We start from the raw sequence: 22,368 nt of genomic DNA, 5'->3' as shown, positions 1-22,368 counted from the left end.
GTTTTTTTTCTTTATTTTAAGAATTTTTATGAGAGGGAGAGAAGATAGAGGAAAAATTACACTTATACACTTAATTCTTCTTTTGTTCCCCAATTTCACCAAAAAGCTTCCTCTCCACACATACATTTAGATGTGCCTCACCCACCATTAACATACTGGGCACTTTTGTGATCTACCTTCGCCTGTTTTCAAGGTAAGGAAATATAAAGTTTCTTCCTCTTCAAAGCAGAACTTTCCGACCTGCGCAGCTGAACAGCTAAGCACACAGCATCACCTCAAGCGCAGGTAAGGCAGAGGACATCCTGGCACAGTGAGATATTATCATGCTGTGGCACTCCACCATTTTCTGTGTACCTGGAACACAGCTGGACCTGCTTGCTCTGAGCTATAAGCCATGTTTTAGAGTTGGGAATTCAGGTGAATGATCTTCACTCATTCAAAACACTCCCTTGTGAATGCTCTGACAGGTTATACTTTGACATATTTTCCCCCTGCAACCTAGCTAGAGGCACCTTCCACTTGCCATTCAACTGCCATGGAAGAACAGCTGTTGATTTTTCTCTGAAGAACATGATTAGCATGGAGATAAATCCAACGCGTCACTTTTCCTTACAGCCATGCCTAATAACCACTGCGACTCCGTATCCGAGGAGTCTGTAATTATTCTCCTACTTCAGCTACTTTCATCAGCCCTGATGACACAGACTCATTCCTGATGAATTTCGCTCTTTCCTGCACAATGGATAATCTCATGGTTTGGTCTTTGGTAATCTGTCAAAATGACAATCCAGGATAGGAAATGGCAAGAAGACAGAAAGTACAGTCACGCTTTGTCAGGGAGACGCACCAAGAGCTGTGTGAAAGAATCGTACAGATCACCTACCCACAGCAGTATAACTCGATCTACTTACTGCTGCTCATTCCTCAGCCCGCTGCGGCGCAGAGCTCGCCCAGCACCACGCGTTTGGGAGTGCTGCATTACCCAGGAAACCCCTAGCTAAAGTAATCAGTAGGAAAGGTCACTGGCAAATTATCTCACACCTTAGCAGTGCTGCCTAAACGCACAGAATATAATTTACACTTTATTGAGTGAAATTAGATCAGCATAAATTAATGCTAATCTCCTACAGAGATCCATTCACATGGGAAATTGCGCATCAGCTACTTATGAAGCTGAAAATACGGCAAGTTCATCATCCTCACTTGCAGATATGCCCACAGCTGTTGTCCTGGAGTGGAGAAACAGCAGGAGACAGGGAGATGAGAGTAGAAGGGAAAGCCCCAAAGGGTACACAGACCCATTTGGGCTACTTTAACTTTCCACAGTCAGTACTTGGGATGAATAAGAGCCCAGAAAAAAAAAAAGCAGAAATCAATTAAGTCAGAAAAACTCTATGCAAAGCCTCCAGAAACTCTTCCCAAGGAAGTGAGGAGGCAATTGGAGAGAAGAAAAGGGGAGAGCAGTGGCTGTTAAAGCAAATACTGTGTACATTTAAGAGAGTGCCAGGAAAAGGAAAATGACAAAAGAAAAGGGTTCTGCCCTTTTGAGGCATTCCAGCCTGCCCCCACTCACCGTCAGCGCCAGCATGACCTCTCTGTAATTTTTGTTTCCATTCAGCCTCTTCTTCAGTGCTCGAATGGCATCCTTTGGACTGAAGGAGAAAAGACAGCTCAGACACTTTTCAAACACAATATACTGTGGGAAAAGGAATCCTCTACCACTTCCAGCTGGACATAAGCATGTGCGTTGACTTCAGAAAACTCGACTACAGCAAAACCAGGGTCATGTAGGATTATGTGAGAAGACAAGACATCATAGAAGTCAAGACCAGAGCAATGCCCCAGGCCTCCAAAAAGGCAGGCTGATGATCAAGCAGGAAAGACTGACAGCTATTCAGAAAAAAAGCCCAGGGCACAAGATCAGCGATCAGTTCTCCTGTAAACTGTGAGCAGCACAGCTTTTCTGATGCTGACGGAGATGTACCAGAGCAACTCCCTATTCAAACGGCTGAAATTAATAGCATTGCAGCACGGAGAAGTGATACACCTGCTGAAAACAAGAACCTCAGAGGTACAAACTTAGTACCCTCTCCAAGAACATGTGTTTCATGCCAGCCCTCCCGAGCAGAGACCGACCACAGAAAGCGCTGCATCATACAGTAGCTTTCTGACATGACTAAGCAGCAGGAGAGCTAAGCAACTGCATTCAAACTGTGAGCATCTGCCCCCAGACTCCGCACCTCCCTCCCACGCTGAGTAGGACTGGATGAAGATTGTGTCGATGAACCTTTCAAAGTTTGCTAAAACAGCACATACCCTTCTTCTGTCTCGTTGATAATGTCACAGATCTCCATGTTAAGTGTCCAGTCTTCACTCTGCAGAGAGCCATCTGTGGCCTTTTCTGTAAAGTGAAAAAAAAAAAAAAAATTAAACCTTTTCACATCTTCCTGTTTAGGTACTTCAATCCATCTTCAGTCACTCTGAGCCAAAACTATCCAGTAAAAGAAAGATGGGAAAAAAAAAAGTCCTGCCTTTCCCCACTGACTCTAAGCGATGTCAAACCTTCCCTCCTGGTTTTAGGGATCACTATAGAGGTTTCCGGACACAATCAATTATCCCTCAAGCTCACTACCTTCAGCCCTCGTAGATGGGCTGTTCTTCGAAAACTCCTGAATTCCTGGGAGAGTAGGAAAATGTCAGCTAATTCCAGTTTAAACTTCTCAGATGCTGCGCTGTTGGCAAGTTACGAGGCAGGAAAATCCACCCAAAATCAACAAGACCTCCTCTCTGCTTCAGTAGAATGGAGAATACCTCCACATGAATTGAGGGAGGAAAGATAGCAACTTGGTGAAAGAATTGAAGGAAGTCTAGAATTTCAGCATGAAAAGAAGCACCAGCATGTGAAAACATTTAGCACATGACAGTTCAGATCACGGTGTCGTTCACGGGCACCCCTTTTTGCCCAGGACTCTCTTACTCCTGCACCACGGTCCCTCAGTATCTGCTTGCCAGGGGACTGGGCACTGCTTCCCTCTGTCCCACGCTATGTCCCCAAGATCCTCTCCACGCCGGGGCTATGCACACATCCCTAAGCAGGATCCACCTTCCTCCTGAATCCCAAATGCTCCCTCACTATTTGCGTGGCAGGTAAGTCACTCTGGCATCAGACCGAATTCTATGGGGCGGATGTAAGGATGACTTACAGCACTGTGACAATGGCAGATGCCAACTGTTGGCAGTTTAATTTATAGATGTCTGCAAGAGTAGCACAACCATAACTTCAAGTAATCAGTTGACAAGAACTATTTCCTCCTTGGGATTTCCTCCTAAATCAATACAGTTCTGCCTAGTGGTGCCTAGAACATCCCCTGAATTTTTCACGCTTCTCACTTGCAGCATTCAAACCCTATCTGCGTTATACTCCCCATGTTCAGAAACGCTATCGAGTTGAACATCAAGCCTGTCGCCAGAGAGACCTACAAAGACGACCTTCGAGCCAAATGTGACCTTCGCTAAATCAGACGAGGTTTTCCACAGATCTCTGCCATCCAACGTTGGAAGGTAAACAAAAGCATTTGTAAAATGCAAAATAAACCAAGAAAAAAAATTCTAAATATTTTAAAGCAGAAACAAAACCACAGGTACCATCTTCCCCAACTGTCTTTCTGACTTTACATCAGACCCCAATTTGTCCCCCAGAACACGGCATGTTGTTTGAGAACGCCAGGCTCCAAGGACTTCACACATCTCTTCTTCTGTTTACCAACAATGTTTTTCCCCACTAACACTTCTATCACCGTGCCTGAGGATATAGATGCCCACAAGCCATAATGACAGGATGTTATTTGGAGAAAGACTATGTGTGGGGGTAATTCAAGTTCTGGTGACTCTTCTACACCAGAATCGTGGCCAAAGCAGCTCCACCAAGGACAGTAATCGCACAAGTCTGAGACAAACCAGACAGCTCTGCAAAATCCAAGCTGAGAGTGCTTAAAAGAAGCCATCTATCTCCAGAATGGAGAGGACACCATGGAAAAGGAGATTATGGAACAGGAGATCATTCTTTGCAGGCTTCCCAGCTGTGCCATCTTCACCTCTGGGTCTTTTTCAGCCATCACCACCTCATGGTAGAGTTCACCGCTTTGGCAACAAAAAGTCTTTCTGCTTGAGGAGGAGCCTCACGGAGACGCATGGCTTCCAAAACCTCCAATAAATACTGGACAGGTTATTGAGTATTTTTAAGTTACCGCATTTAGGCTGTGTTAGGCAGGGGTTCTCTTAAGGAAGAGTGCAGACAGAGCTGTTCAATGTTTTCTGGGATACAGGAATTCATCTTGGTACAAAGCTACCCGTAACAATCATTTTTCTAGTTGCATTTTGTTCTTATACTGTAGATAAGGCTTTATGGCTATAGAATGCAATCTGCCTTCATCTTCATATAGCCCTTGTTGCTGAGGAAAATATTTTATTTAATGTTAGAGAAAAACCCTTAATATTCAGAGATAAAATTAAAAAAAAAAAAATCACTACATCTGCTGGAGAAGGTGATCTCCAAAGCTGCAAAGGATTTGCAAGCACAGTGCTGCAAAATGAGAGATTACATTTTAAATAGAGGGTATTCCTTAAGCTGGGCCTATGATTTGTTTTCTTAACCTAAAACTATACTAACAAATTTGTGTGCTCTTGACAGCATTTGGCATCAGGCAGCGACTTAACAATATTCGTGCTCTCCAGTTCTGCTCTCACTTTTTATAAACACTCGCGGAAAACGCTGATCCTGCACAACGTTGTGCTAGCAGCCAATTCATTCACTGGTCTGGTAAGACCCAGTTAGATAGGGTTTATTTTGGCAAAATGTATACATGGCACCACAGCACAGCTAAAAACTGTGATATTTTGGAGACAGTAGAGTGAAGAGATGCTGCTGCAGCACGGCATGGAGGGTGGCTTAGGTCTGGAGTCACCTTACTCACATCTCCCTTCTGAGACAGACTAAGGAAAAAGAAATCCCCTTTCTCCCAGAAAGTTTCGTTACCGCCTTTTAATTTTTGTATTTCTGCGCTTTAGTTGGAGTAATACAATGCTGAGACTGTGTGGGTTTAAGATGTAACAGTTGTCTTTTGGAGAATTAGATCTTTTCCCCTTGGGTAATTTTTAATCCGAATAAGAGTCGGAAGCTAGTTTTAGTCTCTTCTTCAGTGACAGAGAGCACACAAGCTCTTGTCATCTGTAGTCACTTGTCCTTTGTAGGGTGCGTGACCCAGATTTGCTGCTGCAGTGCTCTCTCAGCTGTTACAAAGGAGTTAACCGACTGCAGAGAAGGCAGACGGGCTTGGCTGCGGTTCGTTTGAAGAACAGTAGTACGCTGCAACGAATCGAAAGCCTGTAGAGCTCTTCCAGATCCAAAACGCAGCAGGTTGTGGTTCTGCATTTCTGGTGACACAGCTCTGCCTGCACTCGTCTGTAGGAGAATCCCTGCCCAACGTATCCAAAACACAGTAAATTAAAAATACTCAATAACCTGTCCAATATTCCTTGGACATTTTGGACATTTGTTGGACAGATGCATGGAAGCTATGCATCTCTCTGAGGCTCCTCCTCAAACATAAAACCAGATACCACTGACAAGATTAAACAGATTTTGGAAACTATCACAGAACTGTGAAGGAATGGCATGCAAATAATGCAAAGCCCCTTTAAAAGAGCCCCCAGTTCCTCAATCTCTCTCAACCTCATTAAAAGGCATCTAAATGGCACTACTTCACACAAGGACTCTGGAACTCGACCAGAGGAATCTGGGGTGACATAAGGAACGTTAAATTAGACAAGGAAAAAGGCTACGCGTAGGAGTCCGTCTGCCCCTCCCCGCACTGAACTGAAGTGTTTATGGTGCGGTTTAATTGCGTAACAAAAGGGCTGGCAACTCCCAGCCTGGGTGCCAAGGGTGCCTCGCGCAGCTTCTGACCCGAGAGCAACTCCGGGCGCCGTGCTACTGCCGCCTTCGTCACCGCAGCAGGGGCCGGGCGCTAGCGTCTCACACGGAGACGGGAGACCACCACTGCAATGATCAGAAAGTCTCTCTCGGAAACAAGACGCTATCGATTCCCACCGCGTTTCCCAAATTAAAGTGTAAATGTTTTGGTGGAAAGAAAGACACGCTGCAGACCCTGGACACCGCACATGCACACACAAGCATTAGCTTACCTCTAGTCTGCAAAGAGAAGGAGAAAAAATGGTGCTATTTTTTCATTCACACCTCCCCTCTGAGATCTAACTCTCGTGGCTGCATTTCCACGCTACGCCAAATGGCGATACCAGTATTTCCCTGCTCGCAGGGGAATTGTGTGTGTTTCGTGGCATTCGGAAGGTGCTGTTCAGGAGCCTGAAGCTTTCAGTGTAAACAGCCTCCGTGCTCACGCCCTCCCAGCCAAGCCTCTTCCCAAGCAACCTGCTCCGACCCAAGAGATGTCACCACAGGAAAATCAAGTCAGAAATGTCGTGTAACCACCAGGTAATAACCAGGCTATGCAGGGCAGGACAGAAACGCTCTTCTAAACTGAGGGCAAAAAACCAGAACAACTTTTACCCCCCATCTTGAACCCAGCTCAAAGCTCACCTAACAAAGCCATGCCTACACTGGTTGTTCTCGAGAAGCTGCCCTTTCTAGCTCACCCTACTTTTGCTTCAAAGTTACAGGTCAATGCTGAAAGCACTCTTAAAATTTTACTCTGTCCACATCCGGATGAGATAAAGCAGAACTCCTCGCTCATCCCTGCTTCCCCCTTACAATGCGCGTCTCCGACCACTACAGCGACCCTGCCAACGGAGCGAGCCTGGAGATTTTCATTAGGATTGCAACGGCACAAGCTGAACTCTGCATGCTCTGTAACTCACGTACCATACACATGCTCACACAGCTGCGACTGAAAAACTGGCTGCTGGAAGCACTGAGGACATCGACTCCAGCTGAACGACAACAGCAGGCACGACCAGGGTAGACATCTCCCCAGAAGGTCTATCTATAAGCACCAATAAGTGACTGTGGCACCACATAATATTCTCGGAAGAAAAGGCAAAAGTGAAAGTTAAACATGTCCCTAGCTACAAATCCGATGAAAAGAAAATGAAAAAACTGCACTGTTTTCTGTCTGAATACCAGAATCTTGTGAACGAACAGGTCTTTTGTGTTCAGAGAAATCACAGTTTTCTCTCTTGGGACTTCTCCAGATGTTGCTTCAGAGACTCTCGATTCATACGTTTGGGAAGAATTACACATGAAAAATCACCTTCTGTTTATGCAAGCAGCATGCACGCCAATGCACCATATTAGAAAGATCCAAAAGCAAGAAAGTTCAGATTCCAAATTTCTCCCCTCCCCTCCAAGAGCGTTTGGTGTTCAAACAGCATAAAACATCTTTTTCGAATTTTTTTTTGCTTGGAAGTTCAGAAGATCGCAGATCTTAGATCTTTCTCTTGCCTCTTAACAGTCCACCTGCCTACCAGCTGTGCTCCAAGACTGAAATTAGCAAATCAAACAGTCAGATGCGTTATATTTCACCCTGCATAATATGTGACAGAGAAGAGAAGAAGCTACAGCATTAGCAGGCTTTTATTTCCATCCTACTGGTCTCCCTCCCTTCAGCTCCGTGGAGCTCTCTCAGAAGTAAGGGCTTATCAGCTGAGGTCAAATGCAAAATGCTGTTATGGAATGGACAAAGTTCTTTGGGGGGGAAAAAAAAATATAAGCTGTTGAACGAGACGCTAACATCTCTCCTCTGAGCTGTAGCTTATAGAATTGTTTTGCTTTAAAGCATCATTACGTTTTGTGACTGCAGTTGTCTCTCTTGGATTCAACAAATCATCAATGACCTGCACGGCGCCATCAATAAGACCTGGGGAAAGACCACACCGAGGCCACGGAAACATATTTCAGCTCTCCAAGGAAAATGAAGATAAGAATAACGATCCTCAGCACTCGCATGGCTGCTGAGTTGAAGACATCTCACTTGGAAGACTGAGAGACACCAGAATAACACACTTGGATACTCCTGGACCTAAAGTCTATTCTTGCTTTCTCTATATTTGCTTTTAGAAAGACAGTCACGGACACTTAGACATTATGGTAACCAACAGGAGGTTTTTCTTTTTTATCAAAATGCTGCTATTAAAAAATAAATGTGACTCATTCAAAATTCAAGATCAAAACTCACCTCCGAAGTGACTTACTCATAAGAACCTGCCAGTTTCTTTGTTAGAAAGCACAGCTCCAATAGCATTTTTCAATTAGCCACCTCACTGCTCCAAGTCCTTTTTCTACATTCCTTATTTCACACTGCTCTGAAAACGCTGAGCTTCACACTTCCAAAGAAAAAGCCAGTCAGCTAGAACAAACGGGCTCAATCTGAACTGCGAGGCATTGCGGAGAAACGTGATTTGGGTTGTACTGCCGCAGCACTGGTCACCCGCTTTGACAGTCGTGATTTTTCCAAATGATTTCAGCTATGCTTACACCGGAACTCTTTGGGATGAAGTTTTCTATCCTCCATTCATTGTTTTGCCAAAGTTTCTGGGGATGAATAAATGCATAATCATAGTTTATAATGACTGCGGCATCGACGTTAAAATAAAATAACAAGAGAAGCTGTGGACATGCATATGTGCAATCATAATGAGTATTTAGTGTGAATGCTGTTTGAAGGCACAGCGGTAAACTGGGAACTGTCGTTTTCTCCAATTAACTTCCAGGTTTTCTTCTTTCTGAAGCTGCCGCCCAAATGCCTAACTTCTTCAAACCTGCTTTCCAGATCACACTTACCTGCAATCATGAATATGTAATACGCAATTACTTGCCTTTTTAAGGACCACATGGTATTTACAGCTATGCCACAGCATTCCCGTGATTTAGATACGCTGCAGAAAAGACATCGCCCAACATCTCCCACAAATTCAGCCTCTCAGGAGCAGAAAACGACAGCAGATTAACTGAGCATAGCTGCGCAGCAGTTCCAGAAGCAGAGCAAGGTGAATGGATTAATACATACTAAACAAATATTAACAAATTTTTCTTTCATACTCGGATCAGAGCTTCACCTAAACAAGAAGAAAAACAAAACAAAAATCCCAGTAATATCAGAGCAGGCAAGAAAGCGTATCAGCCTGACTCGCTCAGTTTATTGTATCTCACAGGTCTCGACGCATCCGTAGGTTGTAAAACCAGACTGACCTTCCAGTCATACGCTGTTGTGTTGTACAGAAATGGCCTGACACGGCAACCCAGTCCAGGCGGTTTCTGTTCATGTCAGGCACAATGATGCCTTAGACATAGTCCTTAGAAGCACTTGGAATCTGGGTCCCAAGCAGAACACTGTGTTTCTAGACAATAAAGACTTTTGCTCTGCACCTTCTCACCGAAGTTCCCCCCTCAGCAGAAATTGTTGCTGCCTGCAGCATGCTCCACCGAATGACATGCGTATGTAAGTTGCACTTTTTCAAAACAGATGGCAGAAAGAGACTACTGCTTCTTTAGAACAAAGTGAAATCCCTCTGCCTTACTCGTTCTATACAGCTTTAAAAAAAAAAAAAAAAAGAAAAAATCAATCTAAACTTCCTCCTATGTACTATATGCTCATTAAAGCGAGCGTGTTGACCCACGCACCGTAAATAGCTGTCCTTCAGAGCTAGGTCATACGGCAGCGGCTCCCAGCTCATTAAGCCATCCATTAAGCCATCGGCGTGATTTGGAGGCACTTTTCCCTAAAACTGAGCCTGCGCTGCGCGTTTCCTCACCTCTTTCAGCCGTGACCTTGGCCAGATTCCCATCTCACTGCAAACCCACGATACTCGAAGTACGGTGCCACTCTACAATTGACAAACAAGGACCTGCTCGCGTCAGAAATCAATAGGCTAAAGCCTTCAATCAGAAATGTCAAAGCAGTTTTAAAATATACATCCTGTATTAATGGATTTTAATGGATTCGAATGGAGATGTTTACCGTGTGATTTACTGTAGGGGAGCGACAAATCAATGTTCCTTTATGACGTGTCACCTCTCATGACAGACTGTCCCCCCATGGTGTTGTATTGATGGAGATGATGGCTCGCCACTTCGCAAACATCTGTGATCTATTAGCCAACACTTCCAGGAGTCTAATATTATCACACTCTGAGTGTCCATCTTTCTTCTCTAGACGAGAGGCACGAAAGCATAAATTAAAACCTTCCAAGTGACAAAACGCTCTCCCTCGGATTTGCCTTTTCTGAATTAGACTGTGACTGCTACGCCTTGTCCATGTGACTCCGGAGAATTTATCAGCAGAGCGTTGTTCAAGCAGGTCACTGCGTTGGGACGGTTACCTCGATCTCCTCCTCCTCCTCTGACCACAGTACGGCAGCCCGTGCTGTATGCCAAATCGCACCCACATTCAGTCATCTCCACAGGCAGAACTCGGATTGCAGCCTACTACTTGCCAAAGAGTTTTTATATTGTTTTAATTTCTTCAAGGAATTTGGATGACTGGGGGGGGCTGGGGAGGGCTACCTTGTTCCTTAATTGAGAATCTCAGATATTAAAATACCGACATCTGGATGAATAACACCTGTTCACCAACACTAGAAATACAACATTTCTTAATAGTTGAGTCTTTGGCTCTCCCCCATCAAAAAAAAAAAAAAACAAACAACCCAGACAAAGAAACTAGCCAAAGAAGCTGAAAAAACAGTCTTTTTCCAAACACCCCTTAGTAGCTGAGATGCCATTCATTTTCTCAGCCTTAACTTACAAATCTGAGCGGAGGGGCTGCTAAAAGCAATGATTTATTTCTCAACTTGTCTGTTAACTAGTACGCCTAAAGGCTCTCTTACAGTGGGTTTGTTATTTAGAAGAGTTGCCAGTACAACAGTTACTTCAATAAACTGTTGCAAACAGATTTTTAAAGCATTCCCCCCAAAATGCAGAAAAGCAATACAAAGCAGAAGGTATTTAACCAGGAGGTAAGAGAGAGAAGGAGGAATACTCGGTGCGTCCAGACACAGCTTTACCGCGCAGAACCGCAGGCAGTGCGGTATTACAATTCGATATCCCGGCTGCACAAAAAGTTGCAAGCACCATCAAGAGCAAGAAGGTGTCCTGATCTGTGACCAGCTGCACCGTTTGGGACTTCAACGGCATCCAGTAATTACAGGTGGGACTGAAAAAAATGTCTTTAAGAAAAGTTATGGATGATCAGTGTGTCAGTGAGCTATATTTGAAATCTATCAGCTCTTGATGGCTAATTTTGTACTACATGAGTAAAGCAAGTTCTAATAACTCACTTGGGACCTCACTCCAGTACTTACAAGCTACGTGCTTTTCATATTCATAAAACAAAACTAATTGCCTTTCATGGATGAAATGTTCTAAGAATTTTTAATCCATGTCAGCTGCAAACTCTAAAAATCCATCCCCATATATTTAAATCTCTCCCTCCCACCCACTCACTCCTAACATGTTGTTTGCTGCAAACAAAGTATACAGCAAAGATAATCCATCAGGCTCCTACATTAGTATTATCGATATTCTTTTTTACAGGTTGCTTCTAAAGTCATTTGCCCAGATTCTCACATGCTTAAAATCAACTGAAAACACTAATTACATTCAGCGAGGAGAAAAAAGGCAAAATCTTTCATTCCAAAAAAGAAAGCAGTCACAATAACAAGTTTAGTCCCTAGCTGCAGCAGATTTTTAAGCAAACGCTCATACATGATAACTAAAACGTGTTACGAATTAAATTAAACAACTCTTGCAGTAGACTATTTCATGTTCACGTTCCTACGCTCAGCTCTCCTCTTGTCTGCAGCTACGAAGGTGAGAGCTGCGTCCTCTGGACAACCACGATTATCCCACACGCAGAAGCCAAGCAGGCAGTGAGGAGTCTGCAGCTTTTGAGGGCTGGCAGCTCACGTTTTCTGGTGTGAAACGCTTCAGTTTGCTTTTCCATTTTGCAGCCTTCCCTCACACTGCTCCACAAGATGACAGCAGGCCTGCGGAAGAGGCAGCTAGCTCCGATCCCATTCCAATTCTCCAATATCTCCGTGGCTCCAAGATCAGCGTCTGGAGTACGCTAAGCGTTTTCACCGCGGGAAGAGGGGAGAGCTGGCTCCAGCTCCATCAGGTAACCGGAATCACTTTTGCCAACGCTGCTGTCATTGAAGGGCTCTATGGCCAGCTGCCCGTTCCAACAAGCCAAGCTTGCTCTGCCTGCGAGGGCTTAGCGGCTAAACCCTCCCAAACGGTCTTCTCAGGAAACCTGAGTGCAAATCAGGCAACAAGAATAACAACATACACGTGCGCAATTCCGTCTTGTGCGGGCTAAGAAATGTGGATTTCTTGGTCTCTAATAACCCTATTAAAAATTCTGCCCCATTTCTACAGCCTTGTTTCTCATGTGCCACTGCTGTAGATAAGCCTGAAAAAGACTGATAAATAGAAAATGTAAATACCGTAAGTTTAGATCGAGTATGCAAATGCCTCTTTCGGAGACTGTCATTTTAATTTGGCTGTAAGTCCCCATTCACCAGCTTGTGCTATCTAGTCATATGACTTTGTAAAATCTTTAGGTCAGGAACTGTTCCAACACATTTCACGTTCCACTGCAATCGCCTCCACTACATCATACTATTAGTGTGGTAAAATTAAAAACAACATACATGTATCAGGGGACTGCAGCATTGTTTTGGAAAATGACTGTATTGGTCCTCGGATGGTTAAAATTCTAACTAGAACACAGATTTTGAGCATGGCTTACAAACAGTTTGGTTTATTTATCATAGGCAGCAGAGAAGCAAATTCTTGCAGATAAAAAGGGCTGATCCAGTGAAAACTGCCAATTATGGATGGGGAGGTAACTTTCCCAACGTGAACATAGATGATCTTCTGGAACGTACAGAGAACCAGCTCTCCGGTCATTGCTGATTACAGCTTGTTAATCAACGACACAGGAGAAGTCACAGTATACGGAATAACAAATACGAAGCCTACTGAAGCCTTTTTGGCAGCGTGACGCTGATGTATGTTAGAGTCACTGCTCCTGCTACGGAAAGCAATGAGCACCAGTACGGGTGCCAGCCTGGCCTCGTTCACCGGTGGCCAGCTGAACAACTGAGCTCCACCAGCTCCGGCGGAGGTTAGCCTCTCCTGGGCATTCCCTTCGGTTTCCGAGCGAATCGAGAAACTTTCTCAACTTCTTTTGGGTTTGATGTTCATGTACACCGTGCACGTCCTTCCTCTGATCCAAGCGGCAGCTTCCTAAGCAACCCACAGCAGCATAATGACGCCTTTGATGAAAGAGTGCCCTTTAGAGGTGTAAAGCTTGCCTGAGCGAGGCCGCACCATTTCAGCTCTCTCCTGCAAGCCAGCAGGCAAACTGAGGTTTGCTGTAAGGGATGCTACACGTGAAATACCTCATTAGCTGCACCAAGACTCAAGGCCAAGGGCTGGGAGAGGAGTTTTTCATGACTCACTGGCTACGCCAAGTCTTTGGCATAGATGGGGATTTAAAAGGCAGTTTTAATTATAGTAGGTAAAACCCACACACAATCAAGCTGCAGTGTCAGAAAACCAGCAGAACTGAACACTGACCCATTTGGGTTGTTTGCTGAACTTTAATCACTTTCCAAGTCTGACAGCTGCTCAAACTTAATTGCTCATTACACTTGTAAATAAAAACTGATCTCACTCTCTGATTAGCCAACCATCTTATAGTTGCCATAACAACTTCTTGTCTAATAAGTGATTTCAGATTTACCATTATTTGTACTAGCAGAACATTTCACAAAGGTCTGAGATCTCTCTTTTCACTAAAATACCCTTCTAATTAGAAGAACCGAAAATCAGGAGAGAAAGGGCAGCTCAAAGATAATCAAAACGCCAAGCTATTTACTACAACAGCTTAAACATGAGATAAGGGCACCCCAAAACCAAATATGTGCTGGATCCTGCTTGACCCCTACCCTTCACTGTCAATCACCTTATTATCATACCTATAGCCCATAACAACTGCTGAGGAAAACACTAGACAGTGTTCCGGTAAAAACTCCCCACAACGCAGAGACCGATTTCCAGACTCACTCCAGATTTCATATTCCAGGAAAGTTTGCATATTTTCTCTCCTAATCTTAAATTAGGAACTAATGAGCTGGTTAAATTCCTTAACACTCTGTTAATGGATAGGAGTGCCTTTTGGTGAACACTGAGGAGCTCAGATTCTCGACAGCTTCATATAAAAGAGGGAAAAGCATTTGTACAGAGCCCAACAAATGTCCACTGCATCAACCACAATGAGAGATGTTTTGGAAGGAGGAGTTACAATATAGTATCTCATCGCTGGATCACTTCAGCCAAAAACTTGTTTCAGGCTTGACTTTTTGGACAAGATTGCTAATTAAAGCCTTACAGATCTCTGAAAAAAAAAAAATAAGTCCCTATTTAGTAATTATTTGGTCATCACAGCTTAGTGAAGTACCTCTCTTAAAACATACAGATGTATTGTTGGTCCGAGAAGACAAAGTGATGAGGAGCTAGGAAACACCGCTAGCCTGTAGGCCCAGTACAGCATAAAGACCTTCCAAAATTTGCCATCAAGGCTGCTGAAGTTTGCAATTTATTTAATCTGCTCAAGATAGCTTTTTGTGTGTGTAGGCAAGGAGGGATGGATGCCCTTTTCCTTCCAAAAGGAAAATAAATGCAGAAAGCTATAACTGAGACAAAACTAAAGTTAAAAAAAAAGTCAGGAAATACTAGACTTTAAAAAGAAACAACTTCTGCATTTACTCAGCTATGCAAGAAATGTGAATTTTTAGTTGTGTCCCACGAAAATACAGAGGATGCAACAGGTACAATTCACAGTATCCTCAAGGTTCCTGACCACATCTGGGATGTAACAAAGTCTTTCTTGCCTCAAGAATAAGAAACCAATGCTCTGCACCGTTTGTGGGGTTCAAACACAGTTTATAACACCAGTCTGTGCCTTCACTTTGTGTACGTTTTCTTTGATCTGAATTTGAACAAATAAATTTTTCCCAAAGTAATCTAACCCAGAAGGCTTCTGAGGACCAGCTGGGGAACACGCTGGCTCACTCTCAAAAGAATGAGCAGGCTTATGGACTAACCAAATTATTCAACGGGTTTCTTCTTAATATCTTCTCATTTTTGAGTCTCCTGATGCTCCCTGAGCCTACGTTGCAAACACTGAGCTGCCAAAGGGTTTCTGTCAACTGAGAGACACAGAACCAGGAGTAAATAGTCTATACATAGCCGTGCCAGGAATTACGCAAACACAGACAGGGTCTACACACTCATGGACTTTTCTCCTTTCCTAATCCTTGATTTTGAAATGAGTTACTACATTATGGGCCTACCTTATCATTCTGGCTGGTACAGAACAATCATAGTTAAATTTAAAGACGGTGCTGGCAATAACAGACTGGCTGAGTTTATTTGCATTTCCCCATCTTGAGCAATGGGAAGAGGACCTACAGACTGGAAGACCTCCATGAGTTGGGTAAAGACATGTTTATATGTAGCAAACGGCCTGCTCCTAAGGGAAGAGAGATCAGGCTGTAGCAAAGCGCTTAAACCAGCATCTTTTGTGCTCAAGAATCATCAGTTTTAAGAGAGCCCTTTCCCATTGACGATAACTGAAACAAATGAGCAAAACAATCCTGGAGAACCATCAGCAGAATGACTAAGCAAATAAGGGAGATAAGGCTTATCTATGCTAGATAGGATTTTTATACTCAGCAACAAGTTTCTTTTATATAAAAAAAAAACCCTAGTAATTTCCCAGATGAATGCAAATGAGAAAACAGAAAGCTAGTTCTGGATGATCTGTGCAGAATCATGGTACGGGGGAAAATGGCGTCACGCAGGCTGGCCTTCCGGGTCACTTCACAACCTCCACGGGCTCCTACAACACTTCTTTCTCCCGTGTTCTCCAAACATTTATGCGTTTTATCGCCTATACGTCGCACAGATTCTGAGACCAAAACGTGACGTGTGAAATGATTTACCCAGAGACAAATATGAAATCTCTGACAAGGAACGAGATCGCCAGGCCTACCCTGATGAACGCCCGCCCCGCAGGGACTACACTGCTTCCTCCCCGGGAAGGGTCATCTCGCCAAAATTTCTGCTCCTCTACTGACCGTTATCACCCAGAATGCTACCGAACGCCTTGATCCCCTTCAAAGAATGCTTAATTAAAAGCTTAATTAAAGCTTACAAAACCAAAGGGAAGTTTGACTAATTTAATTTTTTTTTTTAATTCCGTTAAGGAAAACACACCACGCTGCTTTTTGGTGAGAATTGGTTTGAATGAAATACAAAATCAGTTGGAAGGATCTGTGGGGATTTTCTAACTGTGTTTTCAGTCAAGCATATTTTAAATATGCCGTTTAAAAATCTGCCAGGTGCATGAACAGAGAGCAGTATCAAACTGGGAACGAGCTGTCCCCACACTGCAGCCTCTCACATACAGATTTATATTGGAAGCACATGGAATATACATTTAAGTGTACTGTGCTGGAAGAGATAAAACTGTATTACTCAAAAATACATGCTATAATACCTTCATGAACTACAATCTGCTTTTGTGCCTGTAAAATAAATCCAGTCTTAGAAACCCAGTATTAAATGGTATTATACTAATTATCCAACTTCACACACGTATGTAGTTTCTCCAAGTCGCCAGACTCATGACTCAGTATTTACTTGCTCCCTCAAAAGCAAAGATATCCATTTTCATATTTCACGGAGATTTTCCTTACAACACAATCCACTGTCAGGAAGTGAAAGCAGATGCAAATAATCTCATAAAACTAAATGCATTTTATCAGACTCTTTTGCACGACTAGCACAATTCTATGCGAACAGCGAGGGGCTGGATTTTAAGCGACTGACCAGCTATAGGAGTACCTATAAATGTACTTAAATTCTGAGGAGAGCACTTTTTGTGCCCTCTTCACTGTGGAAGAGATAAAATTCATCTTTTTTATGCTGGAGGCATCCGATAACAAGAAAAGTTACTGCTTACTTGTACTGAGAAAACCTTCCCTTAGCACAGGGCACAATACTTCAGAGGTTATGGGTAGATGCAAGCATCTTTCTTAGGACTTTTTATTTTATTATAATGCAATTAATGAACAGAGAGATGATTCGGATCCCAACAGCACGCTGCAAACACATAATTTTATTGGTACCAGATCCTAACATTACAGTGAGCACTTTAAACATTGGCTTCTGGCGTTGGGAAAAGGTTTGTCTTTAAAAAAAGTTTTACTTACAGCACAGCAAAGTAGTAAGTTTACTCTGAAGGGAACTTAAACAAATTGTGTATGTGGACGAGAAAGCCTGGGTTAATTCCTCCTGCGGGATTACCGCGGGCTGCTCGCTGTAATACGTCTCACTATTCCTGCATGTAGCCATCAACTCATTTATTTAAGAACCATTTCTATTCAAAGACTCGTAAAAACCTTAAGATATAAGAAACCTGAAGAAAGGTCTTAAGTGCTTTTTATGGATAGGAAAATAAAAAGGTGTTTATACATCCCCCAAGCTGAGGCATTTTCTCATTTTAAAAAACAGGGGGGGAACAAAACAGCAGCTCTGGAAACAGACTCTGCCCACCATATTTATTATCAATTTAACAGCCTTGAATGGAAATTGCAAGTGCTCTGATAAAAATCAATTGAAAAGCTGTCTGCCTCACTGTTGCTTCAATAAAGTGCCTCTATATCTTTTGCTGAAACCTTGTTTTTGTAGCATCCTTAAACAATATTCTGTATTAAATCACTGCACTGTGCCTCCTCCAAAAACAGACTCCAAGGGAAGTGTCTGGACCGGCACCCCTCACTCAAACCTCCCTTCATCAACAGAGACCTGGGATGTAAACCAGCATCGCCTGATTAACACCCCCACTTCTGCAAGACACCTTAATTTATACTACATTGTTAAAAATTAACTTCCAGGTCTCCGTGTCAAGCAAACTTCAGACTGCGGGCAAGAATGGCTGACTTCAGCAGCTCACACAGCTCACACACACTCCCTGACCAGAGTCCTCACCAAAAGGGACCTCGACGCTCCCGTCCATCACCCCGCGAGGAGCCCATTTCACACATCACGACCCCAGCTCAGCCCCTCGCACCTGAGGGAGCTGGGGGGGGAGCAGCAGCAAGACTTGGTTTGGATTCAAACAAACAAACACTGGTCTGAAGCCTTTGTAAAGTCTCCAGAGGAAAAAAAAAAAAAAAAAAACCTACAAAATGTAACTGGTTTTACTGCATCCTCATGTGTAAGCCATATGGCCTGTATCAAGTAAGCAGAATGAGCTAAAAAAAAAAAAAAAAGCCACTGGTACTCCACATTCTTGTAATTCAATCAGCTTTAATCATCGGAGATGTTTTCGCTAACCTACGGTAAGGGTATTTGTTCTAATAACCTTGAGCAGAGTGGTGACACTTTAAAGATGGCTCCCTTGAACAAAGAAAGATAAAAACCTAATTTATGGCAGGATGTTGAATCTCAAGGCAAATTTCTGCTACTGTAAATCCCAGCTTTTTCCCCAGGCCAGCCCCTCTCCCGACAGCAAGCCGTCTGTCTTCGCTGTTTTACTACACATCTTCCTGTACTTCTCCTCACTGATCAGAAGTGTTCTTCAAAACAGTCCTCCCCTAAGGATCTAGCCTATCGTATTTCAGTGTTAACTGGAAAAAAATAAACAGTTCAGTCCTAAGAACTGGGCCAACACCCGATGCCACAAAGGATCTTGTCAGCCCCGACGTACTCGGCAGCCTGCGAAACCCGCGGCACCCAATTCCACCCGCGAGACTCTCGCCAGCTTTCACAAAGGCCTTCTCCAGGGCCGGGGGCACGACCACCCCTCAGCTGGGCAGAGCCACGCAGCACAAGCGAAAAGCTCCAGTGCTGCCCTGGGCTCCTCGTCCAGCATCGCCCATGGCTGCTGGATTCACTGGGTACCCAGCACCAGTTAAAAACACCAGGAGCACACCAGCTGCAAGACACAGCCTCTGCCCAGGGACCTTCCCGAGGGAGCCTGCTAGGAAGCCCTGGTCACCAACAAAAGCGACATTGAAGGGCTGGAAGGGCCACGAAGATGACTTCTAAGTCTCGTGGCATGCTGAAAAGCACTGTTTGCTCACAAAGCCTTTAGGAAGTATCAGATTCTGCTACAAAATCTCGGGAGAGATTTTTAGTTTATACGTAGAATGGTGCTATCACCTCCCTTCACTGCAATCTCCAGGTAAGAGCAGTATGGAATGAACAAAACGGGTTTTAAGTTCAGCGATCTCTTAGGCGCCACAGAGGTGATTGCCTTCCGCACAACAGCCCTGTCAAAAACCACCTCCTCCGCTCAGGAGAGAACCTCGCTAGAGATGTAAGGACAGTTCAGTGTCCACAGGTCAATCAAAGTATTAAAAAAAAAAAAAAAAAATTAAGAGCGCTTTGTCATTAGCAGCCATGAGGATGGCTCACACAGTTTCTGTTATGCCACCACTGGAAACTAAGGAGGGGCTACCACATAAGCCAGTCCAAAAATCAGGTAGCTTTCAGCGATGAGGAACCTGGCTGCCATTTAAACTGGCACTTGAGATGCAGGAGACTCTATCCATCTCCATTACAAATCCTCTGAGCTCATCCTAGCATTACTTTCCCACATTAAGCAAAAGAGTTAACATAAAAAGCCCGTCTAGCTTCAGCCATTATCCAGATAAAGAGAAGGAGAAAAGAGAAAATCCCTTGTATTACCTCTCTCGGCTCTCCCCAAACCTTCTCTGACATCTTTGTTCTTTCAGACCTGGCATTTATCTGAGGACATCGTCTGGCCCTAATTAAATCTTCATGTGAACCACTGCTACTTCCTGGCAGAGAACGTGCAATTCTTGGTGTGCTGATGGACCTACATAATTTTCTGCGCTGCTCCCTTATGGTGAGTGTTAGGCCTTGCTTGAAAACATCACAACTGTGTTCAACACAATATGTTTAAACAGAAATACAAAATTATTCAGTTTCTTTTAAAGAATGAAGAGAAACATAAGTGAAAATTATATTCCACAAGCTCATTGAAAAAAAAACTGTGGAAACACTGGGCAAACGGCACCGTCTGAGAACAAGGCAGGCTTTTGTTTTACTGGCGTCTCAGAAAAGGATAACTGGCAGCGATAGGAGAAGCAGAAAAATATTTTTGGAAGAAAAACATTTCTTCCAAAATAAAATCTGCAGCTATCTCTTCCCCTCGGGTATGAAAAAAAAAACATTCTTAAAGCGCGGCTGAATTTTGCATTAAGGGAAGTTGCGCGACAAACCCCTCACACGCACCTAACCTCGTCTGATGGGAGCAGCTCCTTCAGAGCCTTGTGTTCGAAGCCTCTAAGTCGGCAGCGACTCCTCACTCAAAGACAGCACGGGGATGCAAGAGCTATGAAAATCTCTGCACTCCAAAGTTAGAAAGGCAGAAGGCTAGAAAAGCTGATTTTACCGCTCAACCTCCCCAACAGTTCTTAAGTCTTACTGAAGCCCCTTTAAACGACTTATTGATGCTAAAAGAAACTGACAATAAATAGATGAGAAATTATTGCCTTCCCTTAATGCCTGTAGAAGGCTTGTCCTAGCAGCGAAGCAGCCAGCTGTCCCGGCAGATGTGGTCAGATGGCCACACACAACAAAGCAAATTCACTTCAAAATCACGTTTAACTTTCACTGTTCTCGTAATTATCCTCCAACTCATGGCACGTCTCTCCCTAAGCAGAAGAAATAAACACCCCAGATGGCTAAAGGAAAACAGCAAGCTATACATATGCTCCATACAGTCTGACAAAGCAAGAGTCCAGCCATCTTCAAAGCACAGCGCAAGACGGAGACATTTACGGGCTTTTACCTCTACAAGGGGGTACCTCTGCACCTGTGGATGAGGAGGCTACTATAAAAGAATTTCGGGGGTTGGAGGCCACGACCAGGTACTCTGCAAAATTTTTCCACTTTAACTTCCAAAACCACCAATCTTCCATCATTCCATACATTAGTGTAAGATAGCTATAAACTAGACTATACACTGTACTATACATAACCCCTAAATTAGGCGTTAGAATTACTGTTGCTTATGAAACTAATCAAGGAAACTCCGAGCACGGTTTCACTGGAGAGGGATGCTAGCGCAAGTGCATTCAGCGGAACATCGCTTTGGCTTCTGGGCCCGTGTGCCACGGTCCCCGCACGGCAGGAACCTGAGCCAGCCTGTCGTTCTTTCCCACCGCAATGTGAGAGCTCTCGTATTTCTTCAGGGCCTGGGAGAAGAAAGCGGGAGACGACGACGGCCCACCCAACCATGGGCAAGTTATCAAGCTCTGCAGAAGTGGTGCCCAGGCTTTCTCCTGTAGCCCCAGCCGTGGCAACCCAGACCAAAACCACAGTTGCCACAGTTGAGAGCGAACAGGTTTGTGGGAGGGAAGGACCAGACTCAGCAACGTGGCCAGCCGCGCAGTGAAAGCACACTCCAAATAGCCTGCCTAATGTCACCGAAGCATTAGCAAAACCACAATTCAAGCTCTGGGCGGAAAACAGAGCGTGTACTTGTCCCTCTAAACCACATCCCCCTCCCTGCATATGCACGGGTCCGGGGAGTCTCAACACTTTGGGGAAAAGGTGGCTGAACGACAGGGCTGCTCTGAAACAAGGCGCTCACTTGCAGGAAAGGAGCTGGGCGATGAACAACTTTCCTTCATCCATCAACCATCTTGAAGTGAAGTCACTCCCTCCTCACGGCCCGCCCAAAGCCACCGCTCCCCCCACGGCCCTCTGCTGCCCACAGAGCCCCCCACGGCCCACCCCGACCCCCACAGACCCCCACTAAGGCCTACCGCACCCCCCGACCCCGAAAGCCCCCCACCGCCCCTGAAACCCCTGCGACCCCCAGAGCCCTCCCACACCTCCACAGCCCCCCATTAACCCCACAGATCCCCAAAACCCCCACTAAGCCCCACGGCCGCCCCCTCCCCGCCTCCAGAGCCCCCTGCGGGCCCCCCCAGGGCCCCCCCCGCGCCTCCACAGCCCCTCACCGCCCCCCAGGGCCCCCCGCCGCCTCCAGAGCCCACGGCTACCGGGAGCCCTCCACCCCCTCCGGAGGCCCCGCTGGCTCTCCGCTCCTCCCCGGAGCCGCCCGGGCCGCCTTACCGAGGCTCTGCCCCACCGGGGTGCTGAACGGGTTCCCCAGCAGAAACTCCATCTTGGGATGACAACAAACAGCGGCCCGGCGGCCCGCCCTCCCCCACCCCGCGCTGACTGGCACCCGCGCGCACCAACCGCAGCTTGCTCTGCCAAGC

At 44.8% G+C, this 22,368-nt stretch overlaps 1 protein-coding gene across 6 annotated transcripts in view; it reads right to left on the bottom strand.

Moving 5' to 3' along the window:
- Positions 1 to 22,289, bottom strand: part of TOM1L2 (target of myb1 like 2 membrane trafficking protein) — a 54,577-nt gene extending 32,288 nt beyond the window's left edge. For all 6 annotated transcript variants that reach the window (XM_086759322.1, XM_086759323.1, XM_086759324.1 and 3 more), the window contains exons 1-3: positions 22,220 to 22,289; positions 2,317 to 2,401; positions 1,574 to 1,652 (exon numbers count right to left, since the gene is read on the bottom strand). In XM_086759322.1, the coding sequence (XP_086615448.1) occupies positions 1,574 to 1,652; positions 2,317 to 2,401; positions 22,220 to 22,271 (216 nt within the window). In that variant the 5' untranslated portion in view covers positions 22,272 to 22,289. The remainder of the gene's footprint in view (positions 1 to 1,573; positions 1,653 to 2,316; positions 2,402 to 22,219) is intronic.
- Between the last annotated feature and the right edge of the window lie 79 nt (positions 22,290 to 22,368).

The sequence above is a fragment of the Chlamydotis macqueenii genome, chromosome 15 (assembly GCF_036417535.1).
Source record: "Chlamydotis macqueenii isolate bChlMac1 chromosome 15, bChlMac1.mat, whole genome shotgun sequence".
Classification (NCBI taxonomy): Eukaryota; Metazoa; Chordata; class Aves; order Otidiformes; family Otididae; genus Chlamydotis; species Chlamydotis macqueenii.
The sequence above is the reverse complement of the archived record's forward strand: the minus strand, read 5'-3'. Positions and strand labels throughout refer to the sequence as shown.